Genomic DNA, 26,688 nt, shown 5'->3' on the forward strand with positions numbered 1-26,688 from the left:
TATCCACTGAGTCACTTTCAAACTGCTCACAAGAGCCGGGATTGGACTGAGGGTGAAGCCTAGAACCAGGAATTCAGTTCAGAAGCTTTCCCTCCTGGAGGACAGGAATCCCACCAGGTGCTTCATCATTGGTGCTTCCCTGGGTCGGTACTAGTAGGAATATGGGGTTGGTAGTTAGAGAAAACAGACCCAACACACATCTTAATGGCTCTCGCCACCACTCGGCCAAATATCCACTCCAAAATGATGCATTTTATGCTTTTATTTTGTCCAACCGATAGACAGCACTGAACAATATCTGAACTTCAGCATCCCTTTTAATTTAGTTTACAGTACTTATATCTGCTTTCTGTTGAGTACTAGCCTTTTAGTGCCCCCCCCCCCCAAAAAAAAAGATCATTTAGAGACCCAAGGTGAACTAGTGCGGTTAATGGCAAATTCCAGTCTCATTTAGGATACACAACTCCCAATTTAGATTGAGTCCCATTTGGTTATGCTGCCTCTCATTATGAACTATTTTGTAGTTCTAAAACAGGGTGTTTGATGCATAGCTAAGACACTACTTGGGATGGCTGCATCTTAGATGTGAGTGCAACCATTTGAGTCTCGGCTTTTCTGTATCTGATGTAGCTTTCTGTTAATGTAAACCTTGGGATGTGGCAGTTGTTAGCCCAAGTACATGGGTTACTACTACCCAACCGACAAGAATGAGTAGAGTTTGGGGATCTTGGTTTTGGCCTAGCCCAGCTTCAGCTGTGGGTGGGTTCTTGGGAAGGGATGCAGCAGCCAGAAGGTCCCTCTGTTCTGTTCTCTGTTGCTCTGCTTTTCAAGCAGAGAAATTTAAATAACACTCATATATTATTTCCTTTGAATGTACACATTTTTTGCGAAATCATTTTGTGTTTCTTACAGAAATTCAGTTTGACTTCTTACAAAATTGTGCTCTTACCATGCTTTGTCCAGTATTTTCCTTTCCCCCTGAAACTTGTACCAGCACGCTTGTGACGCATTTGCCTTCTGAAGTCCCTCAGCCTTTTTGCTATGCATTTTAATTTTTACTTTTGGCATTTTTATTTTAGTATTCTATCGGGGATCACATGGGAATGTAAAATAAAATGTTTATTGGACAAATGAAGAAGCAGTGATAGACCAGTCAGAAAAAAGAAAAGATTTATTCATTAGATCTTTTGAGATACAAAAACACTTTCTTCCTTGATGTCTTGAGAACAGGGACACTGACCAAATACTTGTCATTGATACAGTCTTCAAACATTTCCACTCTCTGTGGTAATGGAAAGAGAAAAAAAAATTCTGTTGAACTTGTATTTCCATGAGCAGAGACTACACCTTCTGTGTAGCAAGGTGACTAAGGAAACCCCCAAAGTGGTAAGTGAGTTCTATGATATATTATTACTCAGCAGGAACACTTAATCCTCTGAATTTTGACAGAATCACTAGTCTTCTCCAATAAATGCATTTTTCTATAATAATATGCACCATGAGCAACATTATATCTATAAAAGAATAGTTAATCAGAATTTTTGAGAAGATAATAAATGGGAACAAAGCCAAAGGATCTCTTGATTGCGTCTGAGAGTGTGAGAATCGCTTACCTTTGCTGCAAGGCGCACTGTACTCAGCAATTGCAAATTCATCTAAAAAGATAAGAATCATTGTGTTGTCTGAGAGGGAAAGCAGATAACTGCGGGATATTGGTCACTGGAGGAATCTTTGTTGTGGAAATAAGTGTAATCCATCAGAAACACTAATATCTTTCATTTGATGCTCTGACTGCTGTTTTATATTATCCTTTCAAATGCACTCTGTTTTATTCTATCCCCTATATTCGACAGTTAGTTCAGATCTTATATTTACTCAAATCTCATATTTTCCTATAGTCAGTTTATCTGATGAAAAAGATGCCACAGTGGTGGCTATATTCACAATCTAGGTAATTTCTATAATGTATGTATAGACAGTAGAAAATGGGGAATCAGGCTTGATGAAGACAGAAGAAAGTGATAAGAGAATTAATGTAATGAGAAACCCAATACATTCCTCCGATATAAAATTCTGTGACCAGACTTTAATTTCTATGTGACATTCACTCATACTCACCTGTCTCATAGTAATCATAGACTTTAACGATGGCTGGTTTCAGATCTCTGACTGTAATATCTTGTGTAACCGTGAAGGACAAGCTCACAGTTTGATTTGACACCTGAAAAAGAAGAAAAAAAGTTTTGTTCTTTCTCTGCATAAATTGAAGTCTTCACCTGTTTGGGATAAAACAACTTTATCAATTAACAGTCTACTGTGGGATTTTTTAAAAATGACACATAAGGCCCTCAGACTGTACAGGAGATTCTCCAAATAACTTCTAATACATCTCATAAAGCCTTCATCATTGCCAACATGCATCTTTTGTCTTAGAGAGTCAATGATACATGTTTTTGAGTGGTTGACTAGCTATGTTTATTTACAAGTATCCAGAGATCTGACACAATATCACTTCTGTAGCTTGTGGAAATACTTCTGTAGTCTCAAAGACTTATATGAAAGGCTGATCATTGCAGTTTGTAACATACAGTTCCCACCAATCTAGGAGTGAATAAACTTTGCTAGCACGCATATCTGTAAGATCAGGTTGGTTTACTTGTGAACCAGTCTTATTATTTTATGATCCAAGCCCTTGTGGAGATGGACAGTATTGCTTCTTTTACATTATTGATGGAACTGCTGTTGTAAGAATTGAGAGAACACCATGGTGACGTCCTGGCATTGATTTATGTCTTCAAGATAATTTGTGAATATAATGAACACATTTTGTAAAGAATTGTTTGCTCAAGGGTCCTAGAAACATTTATATCCCATCAGTGTAATAATTTACCCACAATATGAATATTTAAAAGACAGAACTTTCTTTGTAATTTAATATTATAATGCCACGTTTTTGGCGTGAAGAAGTCTCCACTATGCATTCCTTAACTTCCCATGGGAGTCCCTGAGACGCATCCTCACACTGAAGTTTTATGTTGGTACTCATGGGCTCTTACCTTATCCAGATAAATCAAGACATGGTTGTTGCTTACTTCCGTCCGATTCACATGGTTAGATCTTTCCAGCTGAAGGCAATTCAGACATCATGAATATTAATAAGTGTACTTATCAAACATCTGAAAGATACTTAGAAAAATATATTTTCTTTTTGCTATAATAAGCCTGAGATTATAATTTTTTCAAATTCTTTGGGCAAGGAAAGACATAATAATGTTTTAAAAGTTAAAAAGAAAAGGCAATTTGAATGAAGGGTTCAATATTAGTATGGCATAGGACTTAAACGTAAAGTTGATTTATCTGAAGAAATAATAGTTCAATATCCTAAATTTAAGAGATACTCATATTTAAGATTCAATTCCCATTCTATTTCTTCATGCATTTTTTGCTTGATTTAACTTAATCTCCTAGCACAGTAGTCATTTTCATATTTTTTCACTTGCTCATTCTCATAGTTTATTTTTAAAAGAGGTCTGTTTATTTTACTTAACAGAATTACAGAAAAAGAAAGAGAGGGAGAGGGAGAGAGAGAGAGAGAGATCTTCCATCTGCTGACTCATTCTCCAGATGACTGCAGTGGCCAGTGGTTGGAAGCCAGGAGCCAAGAGGCTCTTCTGGGTCTTCCTTGTAGATGTAGGATCCCAAAGCCTTGAGTTATCCTCTGCTGCCTTCCCAGGTCATTAGCAGAGAACTGCATTGACACCCATATGGGATGCTGGTACCAAAAGTGGGAAATTAACTTCCAACGTGACCGAGATAGCCTCACGTTTTATCTTCTTCATGAGATTCTAAACTCCAGGAAACCGGAAGTCTGCTGCATTTTCCCAAGTAGTAGTCATGTCTCCTGGCAGAGTTCTGGGCATGTAGTGGACACTTATACAAAAGGCACTCAAACATTACATTTCTGAGTTTGGAGAAGTAGGAGGCCTTGACAGGCATTGACTTAATATTTTAATATGACAACAGCCTCAGTCTAAGAAGATACAAAGTGTAAAATAAACAGAGTTTCTTGGCTTATAGTAAACCTACCATTTTCACTGTTGGTTTCAAGGGAGTGAAGCCAGACACCATCTTCACATCAGCAATGACCATGTTTGACTCAGGACGGCTCCCAGTGTAACTGCAAATCAAGGGAAGAAATAAGCTTACTGTTTCTGTATTATTAATATTTTCTATTCCTAGGTACGCTTTCTTTTTAAAGATTTATTTATTTTTGTTGTAAAGTCAGATATACAGAGAGGAGGAGAGACAGAGAGGAAGATATTCTGTCCATTGATTCATTCCCCAAGTGACTGCAACTGCTGGTGCTGAGCCGATCTGAAGCTAGGAACCAGGAGCTTCTTCTGGGTCTCCCACTTGGGTGTAGGGTCCCAAGACTTTGGCCCATCCTTGACTGCTTTCCCAGGCCACAAGCAGGGAGCTGGATTGGAAGCGGGGCTGCCGGGATCAGAACCGGTGCCCAAATGGGATCCTGGTGCCTGCGAGGCGAGGACTTCAGCTGCTAGGCTATCATGCCAAGCCCCTAGGTAAGCTTTTGAAAATATTCACTTCAGCAGGCCAGAGACCTGTCAGTGTATTATACTTTTTTTTTTAAAGATTTATTCATTTTATTACAGCCAGATATACAGAGAGGAGGAGAGACAGAGAGGAAGATCTTCCGTCCGATGATTCACTCCCCAAGTGAGCCGCAACGGGCCGATGCGCGCCGATCCGAAGCCGGGAACCTGGAACCTCTTCCGGGTCTCCCACACGGGTGCAGGGTCCCAATGCATTGGGCCGTCCTCAACTGCTTTCCCAGGCCACAAGCAGGGAGCTGGATGGGAAGTGGAGCTGCCGGGATTAGAGCTGGCGCCCATATGGGATCCCGGGGCTTTCAAGGCGAGGACTTTAGCCGCTAGGCCACACCTCCGGGCCCACAGTGTATTATACTTTTTACAGATACTGTTAATGTCACAGAGTCCTGCTCTACACCTGATGAATCAAAATTTCCAGTCAGGATCAGAGTTTTAAGTGAGGTATGGACCAGGGTCCTCTTAATCTCTCAGTTATCAGCAAATACACTTGATCTTAACTTTCTTCCTGAACAGGTCCCCCAACTAAGTTATGTTTTTATGGATCGGTAACATTTTTGGTAAGCTTTTTATATATTACTGTGTATAACTCCTTCTCTCTCTCCTAGATTGATCATCTTTTATGTAATCTGACATTTGTTTATTTCCATTAGGAATTCTAGTTTCCAAGCCACTGGCTTTATTCAAGGTTTTTAGTAGATTATCTCTTTCTTGCATAGGGAAACTTTCATTGCATTAGGGAGAATTCAAGTTCTAGGGGTAGTATTTTAAACTTAGTTGTTATTGATGGAAATTCATAACCTTGAAATGATGGGAGTGAATAGTAATAGGTTCCAGAGAATGCGCAGAAAATTTAAACCCCAACCCTGAGAAACTCTGTTGTATCAACTGGTTTGTGTTTTCAACAAATGTGATGCAAATATTAACCTTCATTCTGCTCTACCTGGTGATGTTCAGCAACATTGCTTGTTATTTTCTGGACTAACTGATAGTGTTATAATGTCTTACCTGAGATTCAGAGAGATCTGGAAGGTGGTGTGGGCCTTGGGTCCATCACAAGTTTGGGGCACAGTTTGCACTTGTAAAGCAAATGGGAAATTTTCCTTTTCTGGAATAACATTGTATTTCATGGATGTCTAGAAGATATGAAAAAAAAATAAAACAATCTGGTTATCTTTCTCTCAGTTCCCCCTATTCCTTCTTGCATTTGCCCCACTGTGTACTGAATGGGACTTGTCACTGAGCGAGGGTGTCCCAGTCCCTCCATCTTCATCTGCCCAAGACTCACCTGCAGGTAGACACATCCATGACCTTTCACAATTGCACTATATTCTCCAGGTATCTCTGGCAAGGAGACCTGTTGTAGTAATAGGCGATTGTTGTTTTTCACTTGGAATTTTCTGGAAAATGTCCCCGAAGACTGGATGGTGACCTCTAGAGCTGACTCAGTCCTGGAGAAAGTGGCTGCCCCATATTTTGACAGAGCTTGGAGAGCAACCACTGTGTCCTGGAAGAGATCAAGGAAAGACACACTCAGGCATGTAAACCTGCCATCGTCCACACAGATTCTCCAAAGATAAAACTTCCTGTGTGTGATACTGGTGACTTGTTTAAATACACGAATATGTAGCTAGGCTTGGGAGGGCAAGTGAACAAAGACAGCTCATGCTGCAATAAAGATGAAGAGGTTTGCAGATGAAGAGGTCCTCACAGGAAAATGAAATGTGTCAGCTTTACATAAAGCCAGTTAGGGAGCTGGCATTGTGGCATAGCAGGAAAAGCTACTGCCTACAATACTACCATCCCGTGGGAGATCTGGTTTGACCCCTGGTTGTTCTGCTTCGTGTGCAGCTGCCTGCTAATGTGTCTAGGAAAGCAGCAAAAGATGACTTAAGTTCAGGCTCAGCCCAATAGCCTAGTGGCTAAATCCTTGCATTGCATCCACTGGGATCTCATATGGGTGCCGGTTTGAGTTGGGCTGTTGCACTTCCCATCTAGCTCCTGATAAAACAGTAGAGGATGGCTCAAAGTCTTGGAATCCTGGTATTTGTGTGGGAGAGCTGGGAGAATGTTCCTGGCTCCTGGCTTCAGATTGGCTCAGCTCTGGCCATTATAGCTGGTGGATGGATCTTTCTCTCTGTATATCTGCTTTTCCAATTGGGGGAAAAAGGTAGGTTAAGAAGACAGGCTTCTGTCTTCTACATGGGAGACCAGATTGTAGTTTTTGTCTCGACTACTGCTTAGTTCAGTCCTGGCTCTTGCTTCTTATAGCTATTCGGAGAGTGAACCAGCAGATGCAAGATTCTCTCCCTCTCTCCCTACTCACTGCCAATTTGCCTTTCAAATAAATAAACTTTTTTGAAAAAGATGGCAGTTGAAAGGGACTTGAGAATAAAGAGAGTTGCAAAGAGAGAATGCTGGGTTTTGAGTAGAGTTCCTGCGAACAGGCTGAGAGATACTCAAAACATCCAGAAGAATGGGGACCGGCATGGTGGCTCAGCAGACTAATCCTCTACCTTCAAGTATCCCATATAGGCACTGGTTCTAGTCCCAGGTGCTCCGTTTCTAAACCAGCTCTCTACTTTTGGTATGGTAAAACAGAGGATAGCCCAAGCTTGGGCCCCTGCACCTAGGTGGGAAACCTGGAAGAAGTTCCTGGCTTCAAATCAGCTCAACTCTGGCTATTCTAGCCATTTGGGGAGTGAACCAGTGGATTGAAAAATTCTCTTTCAGGTTCTCCTTTTTTCTGTAAATCTGATCTCAAATAAAGAGGAATAACTCTTAAAAATAAAACAAAAAAGCTTCCAGAAGAATGGAAACTGTTTTTCTTCATTCTGGTGCCTTGCTACTATTTCAGAGAAGTGGAGTTGTTTTGTTAAATAAAAGCCGTGGTAATAACACAAGGATGTGATCCCAGAATTCCAGGGATTTTTTAAAGTCCTCTTTGACTTAAGTTTTTTTTCTTATTTTTCATTATTCCAGAATTCTAATCATCCTTTCCTCATTTAGTCATTGCCACTCTCATTTTTTCCTTCTTCTATGTGCTTCTGTCTTGTTCTAACAGAATGGTACTTGAAGAGGAAGTGAAAAGCTCTGATAAATCACAGACCTGGGTAGAGGAGAAGCCGCCCTGGGCGTTCTGCTGCTTTTTGATCCACTGTACGATGAGTGTAGCAGCAGCCAGCTCCTCAGAGACTAGGGCGGAGCTGGCTGTGACGTAGGCCAGGAGTACGTAGGCTGTCATCTCCACCTCGGCAGAGGGAGCCTTGGTGTTTGATGTCTTGGGTTTCTGAAGTCGCTCCCAATGGATGGAGTTACCTTCAGGATGAGAAACAGACATGGGCAAGTGATTCTATATTCAAAGAATCCTAACTGACACTATGATGAGTTTATCAGGGATAAGCTCCTGAAGCTTACTTAATGCCTTTCTTTTATGTAAATCTGACCCTGCTAGATTTCTGCCCAACTATGGCAAGCAGTGCCAGAGTCAGAAACCTTTGATCATCTCTGTTTGTAAATAATTGCTGTAATGTGTTTGCAGGAGCAGGAGGTGGGGGCAGGAAAAGTCACTTCTATCATGAATGTGGCTAATCCATATTTCTGACATTGTCCAGAACTCATCTGAAGTTTACTGAATTTCCTTTAAATCTTTCCTAACGTATGTCATAGAAAATCCAGTTCTATGACATAATGGGTTTCACATTGATCAGGTTGGAAAGGAATGCAGTATTCATACAATACCAAAGGCTGCCATGGGTGTGAAATGGTAGGAACTAATGTGCACACTTATGGGTAGCCAGCTGCCCTTTGGAGATCAATTTGACAATGTCTGGCAGAGGGGGAGATGTGCTTAGCTTCCTCATCAGTCACCATGCACCTTGAAGTATAACTCGGAGAAACTTGCACAAAGGGATGGCTTTGTAACCATCAAAATAAATAAATAATAAAGAAATAAATAATGACAAATGATCCATTAGGGGAAACTCCATGGTCATTATGACATATTTACATAACGTAATAGATTGTACAGCAGTGAACATCAATGAAGTAGAGCTGCAAGCACCCCTTTAGGAAACTCTCATTAGTAGGACCTTTTATGCTATGGAGTAACTCTGTAACATTCTTGTTATAGAGTATATGGTGAGGGGAAAAAAAATCTCAGGTGTACTTTCACCTTCTTTCACAGCTTCTGCATGAAGGGACAGGAGGACTTCTTTCCTCTTTTCCTGGTTATCTGCCAGGGTAAAAGCATAGGCCAACAGCGCCTTGGTGTAGACATGGCTGCCTTGGGCTCCATCTTTCACAGAATTCCAGGCTGTCTCCAGGCAGAACAGGGCGTTGCGGACAACAGGGTGCTGTGAAAGGAGTACAAAGAGGGAACTGAGCTCTGTGAACTGGGGTATGAACCACCCCTGGAAACCACACAGAGCCTAACACAGGAGGGAAAGACATTTTTAAAATGCATTTGAAATAAAATGCATTTGACCTCTATCTTGAGGATGGAGAGCATGGTATTTTTATCGGCCATTCTCATTTTCAAAATGGAGGAATAGAGACCATACATTTGGGAATTTTCTAAGGAGAAGCTGAAGACAGGGAAGACATAAACCAAGGATATTGCTAGAAAAGTGTAAATCTTTTTTAATGGATTGGCCTGATTTTCTGTTGATTTGGGATCATCTAAAAGGAAAGCCAGTAATAGCTTTGAACTGGAGAGTGTTTCATACAGCAGATCAATGGATTTGTTGTTTCCAGAACTGTCTTTCAACAGGTGGGTGGAGTAGGACCTACCGTGACTGAAAGAGGAATCTCCAGAAGGGCAATTGTAATATAGGCAGAGAGGGTCACTTCATCATCTACCCCTCCCTGTGAACATGAGAGAGGGAGACTAGAGTTACTCAACTTCTGAATTCTTCTGAGTCATGAAATTTATCCTTACTTGTATTCATCCCCACAGGGCAAAGCATTCTACCCCAGCTAAATTCCATCCCCTCTTTCCTGGTCTTTTCTCTGATACCCTCTCTTAGGCAGTTCTGCATTATGACTCCCTCTTGTCATCCTTGCAATCATGATGAACAAATCGCAGGCAACTCCAGAACAGTTCACCTTCATGGCATTGTTGAGCAGTGACCCAGATTTCCTGAAGCAGCCGTTATCCTTCTGCTTGCTGGAGAGCCACAAGAGAGACTGGGTGATGTGTTCTTCGTCAATGAAAATATATGCTCGCGCCTGTGCAAAACTCTTCAGCACAAAGGCTGTGAGCCTAGTGGGGAGGAAACGGGAATGAGATTGATGTTATGAAAATGGTTTATGGTTGCTTCACAGCAACTGGCATTCTAGGACATTTCTTACATTGATGAGTCATCTGGCAGAGAACTCTTGAAAACTTTGAATTCTTATTCCTTTATTCTCCTTGATTAAGGTACTATATCAAGTATTTCTTTGCCAATTCACTTTCTCTTTATCTCAGGGAGTCCAAATACTTATAATTTCCTTTTTCTAAGCTATTTGAATAGGATCTTCAATCTCTCTTCTTTTTAGAATTCCTTCTAGAGTGAAAGACCCTCATGGGCTTTTTTACTATACAATAACCTTTTCCAAGCTGTCTTATCTTAGGGACTTTAAAAACTAGTATGTTATATCTTTGTCTTGGATTGCTACTTTCATTGCTACTTTCATGATTTATTTTTAAAGACAATGTGGGTCCGGCGCCATGGTCTAGTGGCTAAAGTCCTCGCCTTGAACACGCTCGGATCCCATATGGGCACCAGATCTAATCCGGGCAGCTTACTTCCCATCCAGCTCCCTGCTTGTGGCCTGGGAAAGTAGTAGAGGACGGCCCAAAGCCTTGGGACCCTGCACCCATGTGGGAGACCTGGAAGAGGATCTGGGCTCCTGGCTTTGGATCTCTGCACAGCACCGGCCATTGCAGTCACTTGGGGCGGGGGGGAGTGAATCATTGGACGGAAGATCTTCCCCTCTGTCTCTCCTCCTCTCTGTATATCTGACTTTACAATAAAAATAAATTAAAAAGACAATGTAAATTAAAATTAACATAAGTACCTCAGAAGTATTTGAGATGCTCCCCAATCAAATCATCTAAAACTCATGGCTAATGGCAACTGCTTTAGAAATAGTAATTGTTTTAGAGAAAATATCTTGGTGTGTTGATAGCAGGATGAATTTGGGAAAGAAGTATAACAGCATGCATTTCAGTATCATCTCTCTTTTCTTTGGTACCCTTGTATTAATCTCATATAATGAACTCTAGGTCTCATAATGCACTTATGACTGGGCTGTTGTGAATGTTGTGGTAATGTATATCCAAAGACTGGTACAAGAATAGGAGCTCAAAAAATGAGACCTTCCCTTACCAGGTATTGCCTTCATTCCCACCAAGTGTCTCCCCAAAGGTGCTGTAGGAACCATCACGATGTTTATATCTTAGCTGCCTCTGGTATCCTAGAATGGATAGGTCATAACACAACTTGATAAATCAATGTTCATGTTGAGGCCTCTCTTGTGACCTTTCCTAAATGTTTCTGTTACATATTAACAAGTTCTAAGACCTACACATTTATTGGAAGTTGGAGAGTGCATAGCTTTTATGAAGTTAACATCATTGTAGCCATTACAGGTAATAAGCAAATACCACAGTTATGGATAAATAACTCAGGACTATTGGGAAATTCAATTGAAGTAACACTGTTACTTTGCAACTCATTCATTCGATCACTCACCCCTGTTGAGATATTCAATGGCTTTGGACTTAATCTCTGGAGTCAACTGCTGTGTTTCATTTAAGTAATCCAGAACATAGATGTTAGGAGCAAAGAGTACCATGTTCTGTTCGCCACAACCATAGGGCATCTGGAGGAGATTTTGTGTGTTTTGCATGGCAGAGCCCAATATGTCTCCTAGGGAATGAGAAAGATGGGATGTTACAAATTTAAGAGATTGTAAATTCTCAAAAACTATTAATCTAGTGACAAAGATTGTTAGGGGAAAAAATGAGTCTTTCAGGCACAGAAACTGTTGGTAGCAATAGATAGGCCAAAAGAAGGACAGAAAAAACAAGTTAAAATTACAGTTGGGATTTTGAATACATATTAATGGAAAAGAAATGTCGTTGAAGATGTTAATGCCCAAATCCACCCATGGCTGGGCACTCACCCAGAATGGATACGTAGGCTCGGGCTGATTCTTCTATGACATTTGGAGGCAGCTTCAGGATGAATTGATGAGTTGACTCACCATCTAGGAAAAGAAACCAGTCAGGACATATGAGTTATTTCTGCAATATGTATTTCTGAGGAGCTCTGCCAGAAAGAGGACCAGGCTGAAATTTCCAAAAATAAAACTACCTTAAATATGGGGGACTCGGATTCTGAGGTTTCCAGAATTTCTTACTCAACCATCTTTGCCCCCTAGATGTAGAGCTGTATTTTCTTTTATTCCTGCCCTTTTCCTTCTTCTTTCCTTTCCTCCCCTCTTCTTCCCTTCTCTTCCTTCCACTTTTTTCCCTTCCCTTTTCCATCTTTTTTCAAAAGAAAATGTTGACAAAAGTGCAGTGATACTATGGTGCTGTTGAAGTTGTCCTGTGGCTATAACATCAGACAGTGATAACAAGGTAATCTATTTAATGTCCATTCCTAACCTCCTTCTTCCCGGTTTGTGAAGGAAAGGTTTCAGCAAAGGCTTACATGAAACAAAGGGGCAATCCACAAAAGAACCTAATTTTATAATATTGTCATGTTCTTTCTTCAGTCAGGTTTCTCCGGTTATGAAAATAGTCTGTTTATGAAAAAAATAAACAAACCCAGAAAATGAAGGCAAGTGGGTAAAAATTAATACTATCTGATTCTAGAAATACAGTTTGATACTAAGAAACATATTTTAAATTTTTATTTAAATAATATAACTCTCTTTTTTTATAACACAATGTGTTGCCCTCAACTCACTGTCTTACAATGAACCCACAGGTGAGAATGGGAAATTGCAGGCTGCTGTATCAATGGGCTATTTCATGCAGTATTTTCTTTCATTTTGTTCTTGGTAAATTAGATGAAAATGAGCATGAAAGTAGTATATTTGTATACTATATCCTTTTCTCACTGAATTAGCATTAAAACTTTTGTAAGAAAGTGTCACAATCAAGGCTGAAAGACAAATGACCAAGGAAAACAAAATATGTTGATTTGTTGGAAGTAGAATAAGTGTTACTGATGGGCCTATTTTACTGGCATCTTCATCTTGGTAAAATATGTAAAAGTAAAACTAGGAAATGTATTATTTATTTTCTCATACCCGCAAAATTCATATTAAGATTTTGTAATAAAGCAGATGTCATAAGCAAATTAAGGGATGAATGACCATGATAAAAAAATTTTTTTCAACAAATCTGGAGATAAGAATTAATGTCATACAATTGAATCAGAAAAAGATAAGCTACTCAAACCACAAATTACCAAAAGATAACAAGGTAAGGTATACACATTAGGCATAAGCTTAGCCTCATGTAAAGTTAGAGAAAATAATTTTAAAATAACAAGATATTTTTACATAAATTTTTCGGCCACATTAAAAACACTGATGATAAGAAATGATAAACATACATTGTGGAAAAAAGCTTTCGACAAAATCCAACATCACTTCCTACTAAAAACCCTAACCAAGGTAGGCATAGATGGAAAAATCCACAACATAATTAAAGCAATATATGAAAAACCCAACGCCAGCATCATACTGAATGGAGAAAAGCTGGAACCCTTCCCACTGAGATCTGGAACAAGACAGGGATGTCCACTTTCTCCACTACTATTCAACATAGTCCTAGAGGTACTCGCTGAGGCCATAAGACAAGAAAAAGAAATCAGAGGAATCCAAATGGGAAACGAAGAAGTCAAGCTCTCACTATATGCAGATGATATGATTCTTTATGTAGAAGAGCCAAGAGACTCAATACAGAGACTGCTAGAACTTGTACGAGAGTTTGGTAGAGTGGCAGGGTACAAAATTAATGAACAAAAATCAACAGCCATAGTGTATGCGAACAGCCCCAAGATGGAAAAAGACTTAACCAGCAAGATACCATTCAAAATAACAGAGAAAAGTATGAAATATCTGGGAATAAATCTAACCAAAAATGTAGAAGACTTATTTGAAGAAAACTACAATCTGCTTAAAAAAGAAATTGAACAAGACCTCAAAAGATGGAGTAATATCCCATGCTCCTGGATAGGTAAAATCAATATCATTAAAATGTCTATACTGCCAAAAGCAATATATACATTCAACGCAATCCCAATCAAATTGCCCAAAATATTCTTCATGGAACTGGAAACAATGATCCAAAGGTTCATCTGGAAGCACAAAAAACCACGGATAGCTAGAACTATCCTGAAGAACAGGAAGTTAGCAGGGGGAATCACAGTTCCGGACCTCTGGACATACTATAGGGCAGTGGTTATCAAAACAGCGTGGTATTGGCACAAAGATAGAGAGGAAGATCAATGGAGCAGAATAGAAACGCCAGAAGGAAACCCACACAGATACAGCCAAATAATCTTTGACAAAAAGACAAACAACAACCCAGGCAAATGGGAAGGTCTGTTCAATAAATGCTGCTGGGACAACTGGTTGATAGCCTGCAGAAACAAAAAAATAGATCCACATCTCTCACCATACACTAAGATCAGATCTAAATGGATAACAGATCTAAACCTACATCCAGAAACCTTCAAACTTTTGGAAGAAAATGTTGGAAACACACTGGAACACTTAGGGGTAGGCCCTCACTTCCTAAAAAAGACTCCAGATGCAGTAGAAATCAAGACCAAAATAAACAATTGGGACCTCATTAAACTAAGAAGCTTCTGTACAGCTAGAGAAACAATCAACAAAGTAAAAAGGCAACCCACAGAATGGGAGAAGATCTTCGCACACGACATAGGTGATAGAGGGCTAATATCCAGAATATACAAAGAGCTACAAAACAACCAAAATGTCAAAACAAACAACCCACTCAAGAAATGGGCACGGGAAATGGGCAGACACTTCACAAAGGAACAAACCCAAATGGCAAATAAACATATGAAAAAATGCTCAAGTTCCCTGGCAATAAGGGAAATCCAAATTAAAACATCAATGAGGTACCACCTAACGCCAGTAAGACTGGCCCACATGAATAAAAGCACCAACGACACTTGTTGGCGAGGTTGCGGGGAAAAGGGAACCCTACTCCACTGCTGGTGGGGCTGCAGGCTGGTACAGCCTCTATGGAAATCAGTATGGAGAATATTCAAACAACTCAAATTCAACATACCGTATGATCCAGCAATAGCACTCCTAGGAATATATCCAGAACACTTGTTCTATGAGAAACCAACATGTACTCCTATGTTCATAGCAGCACAATCAGTAATTGCAAAAACATGGAAACAACCAAAATGCCCATCAAAAGAGGATTGGATAAGAAAGCTATGGTTCATCTACTCCATGGAATACTACTCAGCTATTAAAAAAAACAAAATGCAGTTCTTTGTGGCCAAATGGGCCAAACTGGAAACCATAATGCTAAGGGAAATGAGCCAATCCCAAAAGGTTAAATACCACATGCTTGCCTTAATTTAAGATGATATGATGTTATGTATAACATGTTATGTTTTGAATGTTACATGTTGTGTATAAACTAAATTGAAGTATAGGTGAGGTGGTCACAGAAGGTGGCTGGGAACCCGCATTTACTTTTAACATATTGGTTACTCATTACTATGTCAATTAATTCCATAATGATGTAAATTTTTGCTGATGGTATGTTGGAGCTTTCAATTGACTGGGATTATACTCTGCTGGCTCTGTCATCAGACCAGAGAGGGTATACCTAAGAAGCCGTTGAACTTGACGGGACAATAAGATGCTGGACTCTATGTTTGGTATACGCTTGCAATGGGGAAATCTCAACTGAACTTGAGCTGTGGTTATGCAATAAGGTGGAGGAATCCACCATGGTGGGAGGGTTTGGGGAGGGGTGGGGAGAACCCAAGTATCTATGTAACTGTGTCACATAATACAATGTAATTACTGAAGTTAAATAATAAATAATTAAAAAAAAAAAAAAAAAACATACATTGTGGAAATGTAAACTGTTGGAAGTATAAATGCATCAGGGTAATAAAGAAGGAGTTTTTATTTATCTATTTTTAGTTGTACTTAAACAAAAATTGCAGCAAGAAGGTGGCATAAAACGTCTTTCCTCCCCTCCCCCTAAAAACTCAAGTAGTGGTTATCCGCAGACTGTAACATGTTTTTGAAAACTCCACATTTGGAGGTAAGTACGCAGCTCTTGTGTAAGAAGAATGCATAAGAAGAATGGCCTCTCCTTGACTACGTCATTTATCCCCTTCCCCTAGTTGGTTCAATGGCCAGTTGGAGGTTTCCCTGCTAACAGCAGCTGGAGAGGGAATTGGGAACCAGAGCTGGTCATCCAACTCCCCTAGAATTCTGAGGCTCTCTGCAGCATGCTTGCTTGGATCTCCATGTGACGGTGACCAACATGGATACCTCCATGATCTCCTTGCAGGTGTCCCTGTGGGTAAATTCGAGTAGAAGCCAAGCAAGGAGGAAAGCAGAGGTCACATTGCATGGTGTAGAGTCTGGTGAGACCTCTGTGTTCTCACCAGCTTGGATGTACAGAGACACCAGCCAACTACACAGCTTATGTCCGAAGCTCGGCTGGTTGTTTTCAGCACAACAGGAAATTCAACATGACAGGAGGCCCTAGATGGCCAGTCTTTACATCTAACTTCAGAGTCCACTGCAATGACCCTGCCAAGGCAAGGGGATAACTGTTTCCATATGCTTCAGAGAAGTTTAATTACTAAATCTGTTTGTCTTGGGTGTCCAAATAATGCCTTATTTCAGCTACAAAATCTACCTAATAATCCCACCTGGACAGAGATGCACACTATTTCACAGTTTGAAGAGACTGGAGGGGTCTGATCTGCTTAACACAGGGTAAACAACCAGCAGCTAAACACCATGTGAACACCCAGAGAAGCTGTCATGTGACGGCTGTTTCATCATGTGTCATCTGTTTCTAAGGTGCGTAACAGCTAGTGCTGTCTGTCCTAGGCAGAGACCCCACCTAAACTTACATTCCAGTCCACTGCCCTACTGAACTGAAGATTCCAAATGGTGGAATGACTTCACCAGAAATACACCCTGTGACTAGTCTGACCACAGGTCATCACAATATCCAGAGAGCAACTTTTATAGCCCAGATAGTGACCTTGCCAGATGACACCTCCCAGTCAGCTGCCCTACTCAGTCAACATCAGAGCAAAGTCAGCAGCCCAACTGACTAAAAAGCCCACAAAAAGCTATGCCTGTCTGGGACTACCAACAGCTGATCCATCCAGAATCATGAACTCCACTAAGCAGGGCAGATTCATACCTGCCCCAAAATACCTGTGGAAGCCCAGAAAGGTGGATGTCTCCTCAAATGTGCAGATAACAACACAAGGAAACAGAATCACAAAGGATCATAGAATTATGCCACCTCTCGGAGAAACTAACAAAGTTCCATCCATGAAGTGACTGAAAAAGAATTCATAATACTGCTAAATTATCGAACACTGGATGAAATTTGGGAAGTAGAACACAAACAATGGGGGAAGTTTGGCATAAGAATATAAATAATAATAAAAATGGAATGAAAATCCTAGAGATGAAAGAAATGACTCAGCTAAACTGTTGGCCAGAAAATTTCAACAGCAGATTCAATCAAGCAGAAGAATCAATCTGAAGATGGACTATTTGAAATGATCCAGTTAAAAGAAAGAGAACAGAGAAAGCCTGTGATAAAAAACAAGGATAGAAGTTCTGAGAGCAGTACCTGAAAAGAAGCACATCAGATACAGAAGAATCTCAATAAGACTGTCAGTTGTTAAGTTTTGACAACACAAAAACCACAGTTAACAGGAGTTAGTGGGTTTTTAAAAGTACAGAACAGATATATGATGCTAATTAGACATTGGTTTTGGGTGAGAAGACATTGTGTTAAAAAATTTCTCTATCAATATGGAGTTCACCTTTACTATAAGCCTCCTAGGTCTCTTCTCAAATGATTGACAGTGCCTTAAACACTGTGTTGTCATCAAGCAAGCATCAAAAGTCACTGCACCTCTTTCTTTGGGAAGTAGCATGGTCCTGTTATCAAACATTGTGGTTGTGCAAAGCTCAGCGTAAGAATAGCCTGAATTCAGCTGTCTGTGTGTTATAATAATAATTATTCGGGGAAAATACCCTCTTCAGAAATATTCATTTGGTTTTGCTCATTTTCCACTTATTCCCACATCATACACTGCAAGAGAGAGAGGCTCAGAATGTATAAGCAAAGGCTAACCTCCTGGTCAAAATACTTGGTTTCCCTATGAATCAGATTTCTTATTTATCAAGTGTGCGGATTATACTTCAGGTCAGACATACCTTCTAGAGAATACATAGATGTAGTATAAAAATGGCTTTCAGATATTAGACAAACTTCAGTTAATGTCATTTTTATGATCACAGTTGAGTGTTACCTGGTTGACAACGTGGGAGGTTGAATGTTTCTTCCTTTTCCAGTCCTTCAGGCTTTAGGTAAAGAAAGAAAGGTTAGAGATAAGAATGATTGTACAGGCCCCATGTGTTGCTGGGGTAACCACAGATTTCTGAATGATAAAAAGAGAATTTGAACTATGTCAGATAAATAATTCTGTAAGTATAATCAATATAAAAGGGATAACTTAAAAGATTGAAAAGCAAGCAGATTATAAACAAGAGACAGAAACAATAGATAAATAGATGATAGAGAAGAATATTATGAAATATGGACATCACTAATGTAGTATTCATGTGTGTTATAATGGATTTGTTATGGGCTATATGCATAGGGTTCATGAAAAAATATACTGTGAAAATTATGAATATGATGAAAAACTATTTTTGTACCAAAGCAAGTATCTTTTATTCTGTTTTTGTATCTTATTTAGTCTTTCTTTACTAAAAGTCACAATATCCATTGGTCCAACGGTTTTTGTATGGCTCGGCCACGCATCAAGCAGGCAGATTGACTTACTTCAACTACCAGGGACTTGATGATGGTGTCTTTCATCCCATGTTCAGGAACCACAGCCGCCTCAGCCCCACACAGCTCTCTAGACTCCAGGTGCTCTGCGCTCACAGTGAAATTCACCTTTCCTAGGAGAAAAAGAAAAAATTCCCGGTAGAGATGAGTTCCTCTGAACCCTTTCTCCCATGCTTCCAAACTCAGTATTTTAAATGTCTCATGCCCCTAAGCCATCGTTTCATAAACAAGGGCAGAGATGGAAGCTGCTTAAATTAGAGAGTCTGATGAGACAACAAATCACAGTGGGTATGGGGACAGGAAAGTGAGTTTGACCTTTTAGACATCCTAGAAAACGGATGGCATCTCGTTCGCTGCGGGTCACCTCCCAAGGGATGTAAGGCTAGATCCACGGACCTCATGGATGAATCCTTGAGCAAACAATGGTTTCTAGGGGCCTTTCCCTCACCTAACGTCTTGGGGGTTACTGTCCAGGACACAGTTTGCCGCCCATTCTCACAAATGCAGTAAGACTCTTGCTCCTGCTTCACTGGGACAGCGAGGAACAGCGACGAGGCTTCCAGCTGCACACTGACCTATAAGGACGAATGAGACAAAGAGGTTAGAGACAGAGACCAGAGGAAAGCAGGGATTGAGCGCAACCACATGCAATGATTGGTTAGAGTTCAGGTTGCCTGATACTAAACACACTGTCAACAAATACAGACTACTTCTAGTATATTAGGTGGCTCTGATGTTTGGATATTAGTGTATTTTTTAAAAAAGATTTATTTTTATTACAAAGTCAGATATAGAGAGAGAGGAGGAGAGACAGAGAGAAAGATCTTCCGTCCGATGATTCACTCCGCAAGTGAGCCGCAACGGGCCGATATACGCCGATCCAATGCCAGGAACCAGGAACCTCTTCCAGGTCTCCTACGCGGGTGCAGTGTCCCAAAGCATTGGGCCATCCTCAACTGCTTTCCCAGGCCACAAGCAGGGAGCTGGATGGGAAGTGGAGCTGCCGGGATTAGAACCGGCACCCATATGGGATCCCGGGGCGTTCAAGGCGAGGACTTTAGCCGCTAGGCCACACCTCCAGGCCCTATTAGTGTATTTTTTTAGGTAACCTGCTATTTCACATGATGAGACCATAGAAGAGGTGACCTCAAATCTTGAGCATGCCCCAGGTGGTCTAGTAGAGTACAGAGTAAGATTTGTGAAGCATTGTTTCAGCAGAGATAAGATTCTTACAAACAGCTTTGAAAATAAGAAGATACCATTGCAGTAGGCATCTCTACTCCGGAAGCAAAGGAGGACTCCCAGTGAAACAGTTAAATACACCTTGACCATATGATACTAGATTTTCTACCTTTGTCTATACCTACACTGCCATGATGTCCTTAAATAGCAGCATGCTAAACTTATAACTGAAAGGCAGTACTACTGCAATAATATGGGGGGGAATGGTGAGAAGGGAAAGCAGGAGGAGGCGGGGAATCCTTACACCTATAAAACTGTATCATGGGAAAGAAGAAAAATAAGGTAAAAAATAACAGAGAAAAGATTTAATACAATCAGTGAAGAGTGGGACTTTAAATACATTAAAATGGAGAGGTTGAATCCATAGAGGAAATGCCACTTGAGCATGAAGAGTACTGATTTTTATTGCTATGTGGGTGATCTTCATGTTGCATAAACTACCTATCTTGAAAGCATTATGGTAAGGGCTAGAGATTTGTTTTAAATTGAAATTTGGTATCTGGGGGTTTCAGCGATTATGACTTTTATCACAAATTATATATCTATACATATATTTACACATATATACCCACCTATATCTGTCAGAATACTATCAGTATCTCTTCCAATGTGCATGTATTATACGATGATTTTTTTTCAGCCTCCCTACCTGGATGTTACCTTCTGTCCAGTTCTGGAAAGAAAGTTCCTTACCTGAATGCATTTGGAAAGATAGTTTAATACAGTGGCTTTGAGTATGAAGGCTTCTCCACGGATCACAGAGTAGGGCAATGTGAGCTCCACGAAGAAGGGCTGGAAGGCTCGGAGAGAGGCCATGGGAGACAGACCAAACCCTGTCTCATTGGACAAGCAGAACACCCCTGCCTTCCACTCCGTGATGGTGTCAGGGACTGTGACTCCCAGTTCAGCCACACCCGAGGAGCTGGGGAGGACAGTGTGATGAACAGAACATACCTCAGTTAAACAAGTGCTTCCTAGACAGAAAACGCATACAAATGAGTCTGTTCTTGTGACTTGAATACACAGCATAGAAATGTCAATAACAGAGAGTAGAACACCGAAGAAGGACATGCTGACCTCTTTAAAAAAGGAATGATTTAATCAATTTAAGAGGAGAGAAACTGCTAAAATGACAGGAAAAATTCAGCCATGGCAGAATCAGCCTTACAGTTCATAGATAGAACCAGAAATGAGGAGGTTCTTTGAAAAATTTTAACCCCAGGGAAAATGTACCCAAAAAGGACTTTACACATTATATGTTCAACAAGTCTGTAGAAAATGAACCCCTCAACTACAAACAACCATCCTAATTTCCAAGCAAAACCAACTTTCTGTTTTAAATTTCCTGGAATAAGGCCTAATACGGCTCACTTAATCTCCAGCTTCCTCCACTTGCCCAGCTTCCCAGAGATTTAGAGTGATTTAGTGATGCTCGTGTGTATCCAAATTTCCCTCCTTTTAGCACTCCATCTCCAAGGGTACCACGTCAAGGCTATGTGCTTGATTCTAATAGCAATACTCTTGTTTGTCTTCCAGTTCCCCCTGTTCCCTCAAGGCAGACATAAAGCATGAAACTAAATATACAAAAAATCTTTTTGACATTGATACAGGCAATTATTTTTTTCTTGTACATGACATAAAAAGCACAGCCAACAAAAGCAAAAAATAGATCAATGGATTGCATCAAATTGAGAAGTGGTTCCAGCAAAGAAAACAACCATGAAAATGAAAAAGTAGCTTATTGATTAAGAGAAGATATTTGCAAGCTATATATCTGATAAAAGGATTAATATTCAAAGTATATAAGGAATTGAAAGTTAATATATATTTAAAATATAAAGAGTTTGTGTAATTCAATAAAAAATACATAATCCCTTTTTAAAAAGTGGACAGAATCGTGGATAAGCACTTTTTCCAAAAGACATAAGGAAGGCCCATAGGTACATAAAATTAGCAATATTAATCATCATTAAGGAAATGCATATCAAAAGTGCAAGGAAGTGTCACACTTATTAAAGAAGACATAACAAGTGATGATGAAGGTATACCAAAGGACCTTTTATGCTGGTGGTGGGGATGTAGATCAGTATAGTCACTATGGAAAGCAGTATGGAGAGTCCTCAAAATAAGAAAAAAAATTGGAGCTGGTATCGGATTCAATGCCTTCCTCCAGGTATAAAAATGAACGAACTAAGCATCCCTTGTGATACCTGCACATCCATGTTCATTATGTATTTATCCACAAGAGTCAGGGAATAGGATGGGAAACAGACTGTTGGTGGATGAGTGGATAAAGAAACTTGCGTGTAGAATTTTTAAAAAGGTGAAAAGGTACTACAGAGTGTGTAAGGGCAATTTGGGTAGATTGGGGAGATGCAGATCAAAACACATTTATGAACAGCGTAGTTAATAATACTGTGCCATCAACTGGGAGTTTGAAAAGGGAGTAGATTTTAGGTGCTCTTATCACACAATAAGAAAAGGGTAACAGTGTGATAAGATACATACATATATATGTGTATATGTATATACACGTATATATATAAAATATACTGTGCACCCAATTACCCAAATATATGCAGCAAAAATAAGAGCTAATCTGTAACTAAGCGTTAGTCCGTAATCAAGCATTTTGAGGCCTAGGTATTATTTAATTTAATATTATATATTTATATAATTTATACATATTTTAATTTACTGTTACATACATAAACTACATATATCAGACATTGTACTCTGTATATATTGTATATATTAACATTGTGTATATTAAACATATATACTTTCTACTTATGAAGGAAGCTACTTACTCTACTACCGCTAGGTCCCAAATCCACGTCTCAGGAAAATATTTTCTGACTGTTTCTCTGTAAGTACCTGAAGCATCGGCCATTGGTTGCGAAACGTAGTATGCTGATTCATATCCGAGTACGTCACTACTCAGCCTTGCTACATTGGCTGAGAAAAAGACAGATAATAAATACAAAGATAATAATACTTAGGAAAGATAGGGTGTTGAAATAGAGAGCAACCAGCAGAGGGCACTCGTGTAACATGAGAAAGTCTTCAGCTCTGTTCTCAAGTATTGGAACAAGCTCTACCATCAACCATTTCTGCTGGAGAGGGAGGTGTGTGTTTTTATGTACATTCATTTACTACAAATCTGACTGCTGAAGCATTACAGAACATGTCATAAATGAACATGGAATAACCTTCACACAATCTTATACATAAACAATTGTTTCTCAGTGAATACTTTTCTGGGTTTTCTAAAGTTTTATTATTTAGCTAATGATGGATATTTATTTGAAAGAGTTCTTTCATACACCGGCTCACTCCATACATGGAATAACCAGTGTCAACCAGAATGAATTCAAGACACTGGGACTCGACTTGGGTCAGGGATCCAGCTGCCCTTCAGGTTGTGCGTTAGGAGGTGGCTGGCTCGGACACTGGGCACTCTGCTGTGAGATGCAGGCACACAGGCAGTCGGGGAACTGCCAGCCCCAAGGCCTGCCCCAGCGTTTTATATTCTTCTGTCTGAACTCACCTTCCAACGCCATGTGAAAATGTAAGACTGTAAAGAAATGCTTCCTTACTGTGTGATGCGTGACAGAAGGCGCTCCCATCCCCGTTTTCTGTGAGTCCAGTATGAACACTGGGTGATGTTTGACAGAGCCAAGGAGCTTCGCTGCCTGACTCACCTGCTTGGGACCCTGTGTTGTGGTTATTTCTGTCTCTCTTGAGATTGATGCTGTGCCTGGAAATGCTCTCTCTACAGCTCCATTCCCCACAAGGAGATGTTCTCTTCTGTTTTGCAGGTTTGTCCCTCTGACTGCGCTTTGCAAAGTCAGCCTTGCCTTCTCTCCAGTTGCACAGACCTTGCTTTGTGTTACCACGGGACCTTTAGCAAGAATCTTAAACTATCTGAATTGCAAGTCTTGTTTACATTATTTTTTTGTGACATTCTCTCTTTTAAAATTCCTTTGTTTGATTTATATTATATTAACCAAATAAAGTTATACTTTTTTTTTTTTACCTGCATAATGATGAGAGTCTGCTGCAAACTGTTCAGACAATGGACATATTTTAGGTTTACGGATGTTTGAGTTGGTGAATACCCTTAAGCCCATATCCTGCAAAGAAAATTATCACCTCATCAGTATAAATACATTAAAATATAGAGGCATATACTTCATTTTTAAAAGATTTATTTATTTACTTCTATTGCAAAGTCAGATATATAAAGAGAGGAGGAGAAACAGAGAGGAAGAACTTCCGTCTAATGATTCACTCCCCAAGTGATCACCATGGCTGGAGCTGCGCTGATCCAAACTCAGGAGCCAGGAGCTCCTCCAGGTCTCCCACGCGGGTGCAGTGTCCCAAAGCATTGGGCCGTCCTCAACTGCTTTCCCAGGCCACAAGCAGGGAACTGGATGGGAAGTGGAGCTGCGGGGATTAGAACCGGCACCCATATGGGGTCCTGGAGTGTTCAAGGCGAGGACTTTAGCTGCTAGGCCACCGTGCTGGGGCTGAGGCAGATATTACTTATAATGGCATATTCAAAAAAACTTAGTTGTAAACTTAATAGTCATATTTGTAGAAGGATTGTTAACATGGTGATAATCTCATTTTGTACTCTAAGCTCTTTGAATGTGATTATTTTATATATGTGATATTAATAAATATCACAAAGCAATGTGTTTTTTTATTAAAAAGAAAACTTTATTAATATTCTGTAAAGTACCAGTCCTGGTTCCATCATTTTTGGCATGCATTTTACTATTAGTGTCCTTGGGGACGTCACTTCATCTCTGTTCTGTTACCCTCATCCATGGTACAAAGGCATTAAAATAAAGAATTCCTGGCCCCAGTGCCATACCGTAGTGGCTAAAGTCCTCACTTTGCATGCACTGGGATCCCATATGGACGCCGGTTCATGTTCCAGCTGCTCTATTTCCTATACAGCTCCCTGCTTATAGTTTGGGAAAGCAGCCAAGGATGGCCTAAAGCCTTGGGACCCTGCATCCATGTAGGAGACCCGGAAGAAGCTCCTGGCTCCTGGTTTTAGATTGGCTCAGCTCTGGCTGTTGCAGTCACTTAGGGAGTAAACCAGCAGATTGAACATCTTTCTTTTTCTCCTCTTTGTTTATCTGACTTTCAAATACAAACAAATAAATAAATATGAAATAAAAAGAATGCCTTCCCTGTATAATATTTTAAGAACCATAAAAGCTGACCCTATGTGAAGTGTAAGTGGCTTACTTGTAGGAAACTGTACATGTCTTTTCCATCTGTGGTTGGTACTGGTGAATACAAAGTTCCGTTAATCAGCAAATTGTGGAGACGGACACAGTTTTGATCATCTTCCTCCTGATTCAAACTTTCAGGAAAGCCAGTGAGGTCTATGACTGGCAGCAGTTTATAAACCTGTATAAATGCAGAGGACAAAGGCAAATGTATCTGTGGCTTACTTATGTGTATATATATATATACACACACACACACATATATACACACACATATATACACACACACACACACACATATATATATATATATATATATTAATTCCAAGGTGAAAAGAGTAAGAATCCTCATCAGCCTTGTGTTCAGTGTTCCCATTACTTTGATATTTTATAAAGACAGTGTAGATTATTTCCTGTAAATGATGTTTTCATGTTGAAGATGCTTTGAAATTTTAGGGAACAAAAATCTAAGATGCCCTAAGTGCTCCATTATCATCATACTTTGTCAACACAGCTCCATCACAAACATTAGAGGTAATACTGACATCAAGTTTTGTGATGCTAGAATGAAATGACATTTTTCTTGCAGTGTTTTGGTTAGCAAGTATACAACAAAGCTAGTGGATGCTTGTTTCAAACAGGCACATGAATAAATACTGTATCTATCCTCTATATAGGACTCAATGATAGTTTCTAAATATCATTCATGGAAACAGATTCTCCAGATAAGTCACTCAAAACCTAGGATAGTAACTGTAAAATACTGGAAATGATATTTTCAGATCCATTTGAAGGGGAGAAGTAAGACAGATGTATAAAAGCAGATAGATGTACTGTGTTATACATTTGGTGTCGAAACACAGCTGATAGGCAGTTCCTCCAAATACCATTCCCCATCTCCCTACCTTGCTGTGTTTTCCTCTAAGTGTTATATAATGATTGTCAGTCTCAGTGTGAAGATGGAAGCTCCAGATGACATGGGTTGTTGTCTTTAGTGTTTCATGGTCTCAGCACTTGCTCTCATGCCTTGAACACAGTGTGCACTGAATAAGTAAACCTGGAATGAACGATTTGCTAACTACGAGGAATGTGTTTGCGTTGGTAAAACACTAACTGAAGGTCTTAAGAGGAACTAATGTTCTCACCCAGGTCTGCTACTATATACTTGAAAGATTCTGCTGTATTATTAACAAGTTAAACAGGGCCATCTGCCTAATTTATTCATCAGAATTGTTATAATTTTATGAGCTTCATATATAATTATACTATAGAAGTCTAAAAAGCCTTATGTAAATTTCTAAACATCTGTTGATTCCCACTACTGAAATGTACTTGATATTTCCTTTCAAAGTATTTTAAAGTTTTCAATTAAATCCACTGGAGGGATGAAAAAGTAAGAAATAACTTCTGGATATCCCTACTTTGGGAAAGAAAAAAAAAT

The 26,688-nt window shown here is 39.8% G+C and overlaps 1 protein-coding gene across 1 annotated transcript in view; it reads right to left on the bottom strand.

Annotated features, from left to right (window-relative positions):
• Window positions 1-1,147: 1,147 nt before the first annotated feature.
• A2M (alpha-2-macroglobulin) overlaps window positions 1,148-26,688 on the bottom strand; it is a 43,105-nt gene continuing 17,564 nt past the window's right edge. Inside the window, exons 16-37 of the mRNA XM_058655762.1 lie at window positions 25,264-25,428; window positions 24,076-24,134; window positions 23,031-23,062; window positions 22,809-22,911; window positions 20,692-20,920; window positions 19,205-19,331; window positions 18,748-18,869; window positions 18,212-18,263; window positions 11,802-11,885; window positions 11,369-11,545; window positions 11,003-11,090; window positions 9,735-9,891; window positions 9,420-9,494; window positions 8,803-8,983; window positions 7,738-7,946; window positions 5,917-6,135; window positions 5,637-5,764; window positions 4,087-4,177; window positions 3,057-3,125; window positions 2,119-2,221; window positions 1,614-1,655; window positions 1,148-1,282 (exon numbers count right to left, since the gene is read on the bottom strand). Coding sequence (XP_058511745.1) covers window positions 1,266-1,282; window positions 1,614-1,655; window positions 2,119-2,221; window positions 3,057-3,125; window positions 4,087-4,177; window positions 5,637-5,764; window positions 5,917-6,135; window positions 7,738-7,946; window positions 8,803-8,983; window positions 9,420-9,494; window positions 9,735-9,891; window positions 11,003-11,090; window positions 11,369-11,545; window positions 11,802-11,885; window positions 18,212-18,263; window positions 18,748-18,869; window positions 19,205-19,331; window positions 20,692-20,920; window positions 22,809-22,911; window positions 23,031-23,062; window positions 24,076-24,134; window positions 25,264-25,428 — 2,529 coding nt within the window. The 3' untranslated portion in view covers window positions 1,148-1,265. The remainder of the gene's footprint in view (window positions 1,283-1,613; window positions 1,656-2,118; window positions 2,222-3,056; window positions 3,126-4,086; window positions 4,178-5,636; window positions 5,765-5,916; window positions 6,136-7,737; window positions 7,947-8,802; window positions 8,984-9,419; window positions 9,495-9,734; window positions 9,892-11,002; window positions 11,091-11,368; window positions 11,546-11,801; window positions 11,886-18,211; window positions 18,264-18,747; window positions 18,870-19,204; window positions 19,332-20,691; window positions 20,921-22,808; window positions 22,912-23,030; window positions 23,063-24,075; window positions 24,135-25,263; window positions 25,429-26,688) is intronic.

This window comes from Ochotona princeps, chromosome 27 (genome assembly GCF_030435755.1).
Source record: "Ochotona princeps isolate mOchPri1 chromosome 27, mOchPri1.hap1, whole genome shotgun sequence".
Taxonomy (NCBI): Eukaryota; Metazoa; Chordata; class Mammalia; order Lagomorpha; family Ochotonidae; genus Ochotona; species Ochotona princeps.